The sequence below is a fragment of the Engystomops pustulosus genome, chromosome 9 (genome assembly GCF_040894005.1).
Source record: "Engystomops pustulosus chromosome 9, aEngPut4.maternal, whole genome shotgun sequence".
Lineage (NCBI taxonomy): Eukaryota > Metazoa > Chordata > Amphibia > Anura > Leptodactylidae > Engystomops > Engystomops pustulosus.
In genome coordinates, this window is record NC_092419.1 from 10,093,308 (window position 1) to 10,104,580 (window position 11,273).

The 11,273-nt window shown below is 48.3% G+C and overlaps 1 protein-coding gene across 1 annotated transcript; it reads right to left on the reverse strand.

The window, feature by feature from the left end:
- Positions 1-7,564: 7,564 nt before the first annotated feature.
- Positions 7,565-11,059, reverse strand: B9D2 (B9 domain containing 2). The gene is made up of 4 exons (XM_072125803.1): positions 10,872-11,059; positions 9,687-9,776; positions 8,657-8,782; positions 7,565-8,503 (listed from the first exon to the last, which is right to left on the reverse strand). The coding sequence occupies exons 1-4, from the start codon at positions 10,888-10,890 to the stop codon at positions 8,190-8,192; spliced, it is 549 nt and encodes a 182-aa protein (XP_071981904.1). The 5' UTR covers positions 10,891-11,059; the 3' UTR covers positions 7,565-8,189.
- Positions 11,060-11,273: the final 214 nt, after the last annotated feature.

The following is an 11,273-nucleotide window of genomic DNA, read 5'->3' on the forward strand; positions in this document are numbered from 1 at the left end:
TAAGCCGAAACACGTTGTGGGTTATCCATACTCACAATATAAAATATTCAAAGAGTGTAGCAGCTTCTCTGTCCAGGACTAAAGTTCTGGTTGTTCTCTACATTGTCGTCATAAATCAACGCTCATCTGAACGCCATATTCACGAGGTTCTGCCGCGCTACCTGTATTACATACTCAAATTCTGTCTGCTAATAGGTGAGCAACCATCCAGCATTGTCCACACTGATACTTTTTCTTTTTGTTCGATCTCCCGTGTCCTGCTGTCCTCTGGTATCATTGCAGCGCCATCTTGGAGCCCCATCCCCCTCACTAGAAGTTCTTACTCCCATTCATTCATTGTTTAGTCTAATATTTTAGTATCCATTGGTGGCAAATATAGAAACTATGAGGTTCCTTGGGTCCCTGAAATATAACCAATAAGGTCTAATAGGGTATATGTGATGCATCCTATAAGGAATAGACCATAAGTGCAAGTTCAATTATCTCCAAACTCAGCTTCAGAGAGCGTTACAGGGTTATAGGCCAGTCCAATGTGATACATGGAGAGGTCAAACATCTTGTGTCATAGTTCCCGTCCCTGCTGTCCCCTGAGTCGTCCTACAGTCGGAGGGACACAATTTATGATTCACAGTTTGCTCTTCTTATGTGTCACTCTTTTGCTTCCTCTTATTTTTTTTCCCCTCGGGAAAAAATTATTCCAAAATTAGGCCAAAAAAATATCAGAACCATCAGCAGAAGAAGCCGGTAACCAATTTCATGTGAGTTGGTCATCCAGACCACATAAGTGACTTCCCTCTCGTATCATCAATCCCCTGCTCTGAGTAACCTGGGCATGGAAGGACCGACCCCGTGTCTGACAGACGGACAGTATGATTATGATTAACTGCACCAGAAACATAATAACAGGCTGTAGCTCAGACAGACGGAAATGTTTGTCCTGCTATAGAGGAGCGATCCAGACACTTCCTTTCCCAGCCAGACGAGACTCACCGGTTCCTGATCAACACTTGCCTATTACCCACACAGTGTCCTGAATGGTGATACTGCGTATCCAAGCAGTGACCTAATCACGACCATGGGTAGGAACCAGGTCATGATGGTAAAACTGCACTGTAATACATCTACCCTGACGGCCACAGATTACAGTCCACTGCTAAGGAGCGTCACCAATGTAATATAAGCTGTAAATGATAAGAGGTCACTGAGAAGTTCCCTGACTATAATAAAACGCAAAATTCACAGGTGACGGTTAAAGGGAGTCCATCAGGTCCAATGGAAACCGATAAAAGTGCCACTTGAGGACTTAAAACTGGAGCAGAAACATACATTGGGGCTTATTTACTAAGGGTCCGCGGATGACATTTCCATTGGACTTCCCGATGTTTTCGTGATTTTCACCGCTTTGACAGGTATTTAGAAGGGGATTGTGTTGCATACGAATGGATTTTGGCGCAGTGGCGCCGGCTTCCATGCAGCAGAAATGGGGGCGGGTCGTCGGATGATCCGACTGATTCGGACTGAGTGCTGGATTTAACATTCAAATTGTGTTGCATCCAATGCACTTACATGCACCAGGAAGAAGAAGGTGAACTCCAGGGACCTGAGCGGGGAAGCGACACATGCAGGATATAGGCGCACAATCTTAGTGACTCCCGGCAAAGCGCATTATACATGGACAATGCACTTACATGCACCAGGAAGAAGAAGGTGAACTCCGGGGACTAGAGCGGGGAAGCGGCACATGCAGGATATCGGGCGCAGGATCTTAGTGACTCCCTGCACAGCGCATTATACACGGACAATGCACTTACATGCACCAGGAAGAAGAAGGTGAACTCCAGGGACCTGAGCGGGGAAGCGACACATGCAGGATATAGGCGCACAATCTTAGTGACTCCCGGCAAAGCGCATTATACATGGACAATGCACTTACATGCACCAGGAAGAAGAAGGTGAACTCCGGGGACTAGAGCGGGGAAGCGGCACATGCAGGATATCGGGCGCAGGATCTTAGTGACTCCCCGCACAGCGCATTATACACGGACAATGCACTTACATGCACCAGGAAGAAGAAGGTGAACTCCGGGGACCTGAGCGGGGAAGCGACACATGCAGGATATCGGGCGCAGGATCTTAGTGACTCCCCGCACAGCACATTATACACGGACAATGCACTTACATGCACCAGGAAGACAAAGGTGAACTCCGGGGACCTGAGCGGGGAAGCGACACATGCAGGATATCGGGTGCAGGATCTTAGTGACTCCCCGCACAGCGCATTATACACGGACAATGCACTTACATGCACCAGGAAGAAGAAGGTGAACTCCAGGGACCTGAGCGGGGAAGCGACACATGCAGGATATCGGGCGCAGGATCTTAGTGACTCCCCGCACAGCGCATTATACACGGACAATGCACTTACATGCACCGGGAAGAAGAAGGTGAACTCCAGGGACCTGAGCGGGGTAGCGACACATACAGGATATCGGACGCATGATCATAGTGAATCGCGGCACAGTGCATTATGGTCGGACAATGCATATTGGGGAACGCACCAGGAAGAAGAAGGTGAACTCCAGGGACCTGAGCGGGGAAGCGACACATGCAGGATATCGGGCGCAGGATCTTAGTGACTCCCCGCACAGCGCATTATACACGGACAATGCACTTACCTGCACCAGGAGGAAGAAGGTGAACTCCAGGGACCTGAGCGGGGTAGCGACACATACAGGATATCGGACGCATGATCATAGTGAATCGCGGCACAGTGCATTATGGTCGGACAATGCATATTGGGGAACGCACCAGGGACGGGTAAGTAAATGTGCCCCATTGAGGCTTCAATCTGTAATGAAAAGATAAGCCATGGACCGAAGCTGCGACTCCTTGGTTTTTCCAGTTGGGAGTAAAATCGAGGCTTTCAGTCCCTGTGCAATATGGGAATCCAGATCTTGGTAGCTGCACTTTGTTTTGCACTCCTGTCTCCACCCCAAGGGGTTTTCCAGAATTCCTTTAAAAGACATCGACCATCAGTTTAGTGATGCTAGATGTGTCCTATTGAGAAGTTCTTTTATTATAACTTTATATTGCGAAAATATAGAGTTAGAAAATTTATGCAAATTAGCCTTGGGCGCTTGGGTGACTTGTTCTTTAATGTATGCACCCCCCGTTAAAATACTAGGCTCCCTGAGGCCCTTGTGTGTATTGAGCGCCCCAGGGTAATTACAATGACTTTTATAACTCTAGATAACTCGCGGGATATAGATATTGTTGAAGAACAAAAAACTTCTTACTAGGACACATCTATCATTGCTAAACCAATGGTACGGCCCTAATCATAAGAAGAACTACACGTAGCGTCATCCACCTTCAGACTAGTTACTTCTCAATATCAAAAAAATTTGTGTCCTCAAATGAAACCACGAGCTCCGGAGAGTGACTGGATCGGCTGGTTGACTTGCTGAGTTGAAGGAACATTTTCGGACCACTGTCAGTAATTAGAAATGACAGGCGTACATGAAGAATCTGGAACTCCACAGGGAACTACTGTTAATTGCGTCCAGAATCTACACCCCATCAGTCCGGTAATGGGCTCCCCATTGTTTGCTGAGTCACATATTTATCCGGTTGACTGGAGATTCCCAAAACTCACCAGTGGATTGACCGGTCAAGCAGGAACATAGCAGCCGGTAATGGAGTCATACAGGAGACTACAGTGAATAGATCCCCTACTGCTTTATCTAATTATAGATGCAAATGATAACTGTGCCATATGCTATAGGCCTGTATGAGAAAATACATAACACATATAGATTGGTCTTTCCCATCCACTGAACATAAAGCTCTCCTAGGATTCTTCGGCTTCTATATTCCATCTATGCGAATACAGAGTTACGTTAAGGTTAGATACCTGGACTGGAGGACTCGTAGAGCTGTGGCCAGACACGTGAGCAACAAGGGATGTGAATTCCGCCCCCATTTCGTTGACAGCTTTGTAAAAAAATCTTTTTTAGTTTCCTGGTGGTCTAGAGCAGTGGTCCCCACTGGTGGAAACTGGAGCATGCGGCACGAGAGGCTGTTGACTGAATGAATTGTAGAGGATCGTGGCCACAGCACATTTATCGGTGGTCCTACACCTCCCATGTGGTAAGTGGGACATGTGAGGAGCAGGCTGTCCGGGTATCTCTGCACCATTAGTCTGCTGCTACTCCTGCCTTGTCCTCTTCATGTGAACCAGAACTAAATGATCCACGGCCCACTATTGTGCCACAGCCTGGTGGTAAGGAACACTAGAGTAGGGAAAGGGTTTACTGCCAAAGTGCTGATGGTAAAGGGTAGCTGAAGTGTACATTTTTTAGTGGTCTCGGGTAGCAAAAGGGTTAGCTGTAAGGTCCCTGGTGGGCGGCATGGTGACTGAGTGGGTAGCACTTCTGCCTTGCAGCGCTGGAGTCCTGGGTTCAAGTCCCACCCAGGTCAACATCTGCAAAGAGTTTGTATGTTCTCTCGGTGTTTACGTAGGTTTCCTCCGGGTCCTCTGGTTTCCTCCCACACTCCAAAACATACTGGTTGGTTGTTTAGATTGTAATCCCCATTGGGGACAGGGACCAATTTGGCAAGTTCTGTACAGCGCTGCGTAATCTGTGTGCGCTATATAAATAAAGAATTATTATTATCAAAAGTGTTGCCTGTAAGTTTGCTGATGGTCTAAGGCATCAATGTGGTTGATGGTACATTTAGAGGTCATCTAATGTAAAACAAAGGGCGGTAGTGAAAGAGTTGCCTGTAGAGATGAGCCACGGCTAGTTTCTGTTCAGCCACCAATCTGGCAATACGTCCGCTCATCTCTGGACTGGAGTAGCGCAAGAGTTGCCTGTAAATTTTCTGGTGGCTTAGGTTGCCTTGAAATTTCTTAGTGGTCTAGGGTAGCGAAAGGGTTTCCTGGTGGTCAACGTCATCGAGGAGACTCGTTTTACCCGTATTCTTATATGATCAATGCGTAATAATTCCAAAAATTATTTAGCAAATTGTGATGGTATAAGAGTGTCCGGAGGTGCACGGGGATCCCTGCTGTCTGGATATCACAGTTCTTTTGTTTCTCCCAACTAAAAGGTGTTTTTTAAAAAAAAATAAGATTGTGATATGGACGTGTCCCCCAAAATAAGGGCGGGGCCTATTTCTGTGCTGATTTCCCGCCACAGATGATACCTGCAGCACACCTCCATGTGTCAGGTGTATGATGTATGAATCACGCGGCCTCATCCATCCTTATACCTGGCATTGGTTGTGCCAACGTGCCCAGCGGTGCAAGGTTATGACTCACATTTATTATGATGTTTGTTTTTGTAAATCTGACAGATCTAAAAGACGTACGACCTCAGATCGTGAGATTTTATATTATAAAATACTGAGGCTGACTGGGAGTCATTGAAATATTATTTTGAGGTACAGTTAAACTTCCATAGGAAGCTGAGCGGCCGCGCTGCCAATCCGAGTAGGAATAGGACTTGTTCCATCTCAAACGGCCTTCAGGCTGGGTCGTGGTGCGAGTCGAACAGTATGGGGCTCATTTACTAAGGGTCTGAATCGCGCACTTTCGTAGGGTTTCCCGACGATTTCCACCGAATTACCCCGGGATTTTGGCGCACGCGGTCGGATTTTGGCGCATTGGCGCTGGCTTTCACGCAGCAGAGATGGGGGGGGGGGCGTTTCCATCGGACAACCCGATGGATTCGGAAAAACCTCGGAATTTAAAAAAGAATTTGTGTCACAAGATCAGCACTTACATGCACCAGGGAGAAGAAGGTGAACTCTGGCAGACCTCGGCGCAGCAGCGACACCTGCTGGATATCGGGCGCACGGACCTTAGTGAATCCCGGCAGAGCCAAATCAGCGTCGGAGAACGCACAGCTGGATCGCGACTGGACCGGGTAAGAAAATGTGCCCCTATGTGCTCACCGATCCTTGACCAAGAGTAATAGAAATCAATGATGGCCGTTATCCGGCTTCAATTTATACGACCAGATCAAAGCCCGCAAATACAGTTGTGTGAATAAGAGCCGGGGTAGGTCTTGACCTTCCAAGGATTATAAACTCGGAAGAATTATATTATGTGTCCTCAGAAATCTATAGAAATGAGACTGAACAGCCGAGGAAGGCGAGTAACATAATAAATTTTATATCTTACCACAGAGCTCACCCTTACCTCACCCAACTGCTATCATATTGTGTTATTCCTATTGGACCTTGATAGTTTTAAAGGGAACCTGTCATCAACACTTGGCCTCTTAAAGCACTACCAGTATATTTTCACACCTTCGAGCTTTTGTGTCTTTCATGGACCCTTTGAAGTGAGAGGTAAATACTTTGTATAACGCCAAGGAGGAGAGTTAAACACTGAAGTCAAGGTGGGGAGCTCTGAAGGAACCTGATCTAAGAGGTTTTCATCTGCTTGATCCATACTTACATACATACATACTAGTAGTGGGTCAATTTCTCCTGACAGGTTCCCTTTAAAAATGTTAACCCCTACACAGGGTTATCAGGTTGCTACCTCTCCTAATAATCTCAGTACAAGTGGCAGCTGACCGAGAATGGTCTCTAGATGCCGGTCCAAAGCAACAGCGGATCAGACAGGGACAAGGACAAGCAAAGCTTGAGGCAGGCAGAGTTATACCTAATTCAATGTACATGCCAAAGGTCAGGGAGTTGACTAGAGGTCAGGTCAAGGCAGGGTCAACAGGATTGGAATGAGAATCAGAGACGGTCATAAACCAAAATGAGGTCGAAAACATGGAGGTCAATCAGCAGCAGATCAGACACTTTAGAAAAGAGCTAGCGGACTAATAACTAACACCCAGGCACTGTCCTGTGGGGTTTGGTGCCTTTTCTAATTAGGGGCTGCCAGGGATTGATCGCAGACACTTTCAGTATGGATGCACAGGCCCTTAAAACATATTTCATCCAATGATATGCAAGATGAGCAGGAAGTTCATTCACAGTTCAGTCACAGGTTACGCTGTATATTCGGTGCTCTGCGCTCCCACCTTCCAGTAATGATACCTGTGGTCTCTCACACTCTCGCTGGCGATTCCCCCTCCTTTGTTCTCAGAGAGAGAACATACCTTTTCCTATTATAGTTATACATCTTGGCTACGCCGCTTCGGGCGCATACTTTCCCTGAAGAGGAAAAAATTTATTCTGAACAACCTGAACATCATTCCATCCAATACGGCCAAAAAAACGTACAATTGTGAACGTACACGATACATCTGAAGACGATGAGAAGTAAGAGGAGCGATCACACGATTACTGTGCTGTGCCGCCATCTGCTGGTCACAACACACCAGGAAAGTGAACTTAGATGATAGAAGGGCTTGTGCTTGGTAAGGAGGAAGGAAGCCACAAGACTGATCCAAACCTCAAATTATCAGCGGGTGGGGGGGTGGGTTGCATTGGGTTGTCACAGGTCTGATATCAAAGATCTGAAGTGGAAAAGTAAAGAAGTTACACAATGTAATAAATCATGAAATACAGGACGACCTTTTTTTTTTATTACAATTACAATTTATTATTAGGTATAAAAACAAAATTTAAAAAAATGTACAAGGTAAAAAAATTCCTATAAAATCTTGACATATAAAACAAGTACGGACCACCTGGTTGCAGATGTGATTTGTCTTCAGCCGGTCCAGGTGTGGGGTATATATACGATGCACAGAACACTCCCAGGAGGCAGAGTTCATAGAGAAAAAGTGCGTATGGGAAGCCTCACACTAAGGCTACATTCACACAATGTATGCCCATAGTACGGCGGGCATACATCGGCGCAGGGGAGAGCACCGCTCACCCCCGGCCCTCTCCATAGAGTAACATAGGACCTGGCGCCGTATTCTGTCTAAAGATAGGACATGTCCTATATTTCTACAAGCTACGGAACCGTGCCGCACCATACCCCTCCCATACGGAGCCATGAGGCCATTGCGGTGTATGGGGGACGTATATACCCTGTATATACGTCTCCCATATGTTAGTGTGAATGTAGCCCAAGGATGATGCCATATATATACCATTAGAGGGGGTGGGATGGTGATAACACGCGAGAACAAGACTATGGGTCTCTGCTGATGTTGAATTTGTATCAGTTCTTTGACCCTCCAACACATATTCGGGGTTGCTACATTACAGTTCTAGCATTCCACCCCAAATCGATCAAAGTTTCTGAGTATAACGGTCAGTTCCACATGCACCTGCCCCATGGCTGTGGTCTGCAGTCGATACCGGTCAGCTCCTCCGTATATAAGGTTCGGTGACTTCAGCTGTGGTCCGCCCCCTACAAACATTTGAGATATCTGTTCCTGCCAGGTCCCCAGGGGTCTCCATGTAGGGCTCAGTAACGTGTGAGTTCCTGGAGTAGAAGGAATGTGCAGGAAGCTGTAACCGTACAGCTCGTTCCGACCGAAAGAGTCTTGATGCCAAACCTGAAGATGAAGCTTAGGCCAACCTGGGGGAGGTGAGGCGGACGTGGTTTAATACGGAAGTGGTCTAACGTACGGCACAAGCAGAGCTGCCGTGCAAAGCATGGAGGATCAACACAGAAGAAGAGCCTACAGCGAAGCAAATAGGCTCCATCTAATAGCGCCTGGCGCCGACTTACCTTGCAGGCCTTTGGTAGCAAAGTGTATGTCAATGGGGTGTGACCAGAAAGCCATTTCTTCATTCTGAGGGTTGTCTACCTGTGTCTGACCCTCCACAGTCCCCGAAAGCAACTTCCATGCTCCCCCTACATTAATAAAAAAAATAAAAAGTTTCTGCAACATGAAATGTAATAAAGGATCAGCCGCTAAAAACTAATATTTATATTCTACAATCTCCAGCCAAAGTAAGAGCCCAACAGCCACTATTATCAGCCGCTTGCACTCTCACAGGTCTCCTCCGGGAGTCACAGCTCCGACTACCATCCTGATCTAGTGGTAGGACATCCTCTAGCTGTGGACTCTTCCTTGTCACAGTCCTGTGGGAGGAGTCTGTGGCTTTTCTATAGTACGTGACTGGTTCTCCAGGATGATGCAGAACCTGGCAGCCCATTCATTCAGGCCTATTCAGCTCTTTTACAAATGTGAAATGTATCCCCTTGCGGCAGCTCTTCCCTGGAAATCATTGTCCTGATCCTGCTGTTATCCTATCCGGACAGAGGGGCCGCAACCCGAGGAGCGCCCAGGGGGGCCGCAACCCGAGGAGCGCCCAGGGGGGCCGCGACCCGAGGAGCGCCCAGGGGGGCCGCGACCCGAGGAGCGCCCAGGGGGGCCGCGACCCGAGGAGCGCCCAGGGGGGCCGCGACCCGAGGAGCGCCCAGGGGGGCCGCGACCCGAGGAGCGCCCAGGGGGGCCGCGACCCGAGGAGCGGCCAGGGGGGCCGCGACCCGAGGAGCGGCCAGGGGGGCCGCGACCCGAGGAGCGCCCAGGGGGGCCGCAACCCGAGGAGCGCCCAGGGAGGCCGCAACCCGAGGAGCGCCCAGGGAGGCCGCAACCCGAGGAGCGCCCAGGGAGGCCGCAGCCCGAGGAGCGCCCAGGGAGGCCGCAGCCCGAGGAGCGCCCAGGGAGGCCGCAACCCGAGGTCGCTAGCAATTCATCACTGGGCATCAGTAAAAACACAAAATTCTGATTATTATTTGCAGAGCCCCCTACCTGTGTGCACCCCCCATTTACAGAACAGGCTGTGCTGTGGGAAGCCGCTGGCACCGATGATCTGTCCAATGACGTGGACCTCCGCCATCTCTGATGAGAAAAGACAATCCTGTGAGTATATGAACAATCATTCCTGCACTACAGCCGAGTTCTCAGACCCCACATCCTTATTTTATGTTTCAACCCCTCAGTGTTCTGTCCATGAATCAGGAAAGTTTTAGGAACCTGATCGTGAAAAATTTTATCAAATTACCAGGATCCTAAAAATGTCTTATTACAAGACCCAAAGACATCATAAGTTTTAACAAACGATCCATAAGGTGTTAACTTCAAGAATCAAAGTCTAACCACATGACCACCAGGACCAAATCCAAGAAAAGACACACATAAATCTCACCACGTGGTCCACAACCCACAAAAGTATCAACAATTGGGTTCAAACAAACAAAAGGTGAAATGGGACAAAGGTCTCGCCATAACCTCCCAGCGACCCTATAAGTCTCACCACACGTCCCAGATCTGCAAAAGCCTCATCACTATGGATGAAAAGTTCCCTCATCACTGCCCCACATTAAATGCCCCCAGCATCGTCATTTTAGGGATTTCTGCCACCCCCCCTCTTACTGGTATCTAAGTGGCATTAATACAAATGCCCCTGGTGGCTTTGGCGACACCATTTAAAGAGTTAATACCTGTGACACAACTGATCGTGGCAGGGGGGTAAACAACAAACCCAGACCTCTAGCTTCACAGGCTGTTACACTGTGCTGGAGCAGTTCCCCCACCCAATGTGTGAGATTAGATCAGGCAGAGGTGGGGGGAGGGGGTGTAGCAGCCTGTGGAGCTGCAACACAGAGGGGCTCTGGGAACCACCCCAGGAGCAGGTCAGACTCATTAGCATAATTATAAAAGTTGATGTTAGAAGGAAGGAGGCCAAGGATAACAGATATAAGAAGATACCACAGTCCCGGTGCCTGGATCTATGAGGAATGTAGGCCCCAATGTGACCCCAAAATTGCACAAGACTTTAGGCAAGAACTAAATATCTCTAATATCTCTCCAACTGACCCAAAAATGCATTAAAAAATCTTCTGAAACCCCCAATGTTACAAAACTCTGACCTGTGGCCGCCTGTGTCCTAAATCTGGACCCCAAAAGAGTCTTGTCACGTGACCAACATCTCACCAATCTCTCCAAAATCCATAAAATGCGACCAAAAATTCTCGGCACGTGACTCCACTATCACCCCAAGGTGACTGCACCCCAGAAATACCAAAACAGGGCGCCTTCTAGTGCACCCTACAGCAGAGCTCTCCCTCCCTCGCTATTGATAGTGTCGCCTATGATTCCCGCCGCTTCCCCCTGACAGACAAGTGACGTCACCTACACCCCCGTTCACACTGTGCGGATATCAGACCCTTCGTTATGTAGATCCCGGCGGATTCTGGCTGTTGCTAAGCAACAAGAGAAGTTGCCCGTTCCTTAACGGGAAGTGACGTCATATCCAGGAAGAGTTTGACGGAAGCGGGAACATAACTGGCGCCGAGCCGCGCGCGGCCATGATGGATGAGGGCAGGTTTGAATAAT

What these genes read in the sequence shown, in the direction of transcription:
- B9D2 (XM_072125803.1), bottom strand. An exon ending in TAAATGGGGGGTGCACACAG is followed by an intron (nt 8,783 to 9,686) that starts GTAGGGGGCTCT and finishes TTATTAATGTAG; the next exon opens with GGGGAGCATGGAAGTTGCTT. An exon ending in TGCTACCAAAGGCCTGCAAG is followed by an intron (nt 8,504 to 8,656) that starts GTAAGTCGGCGC and finishes CACCTCCCCCAG; the next exon opens with GTTGGCCTAAGCTTCATCTT.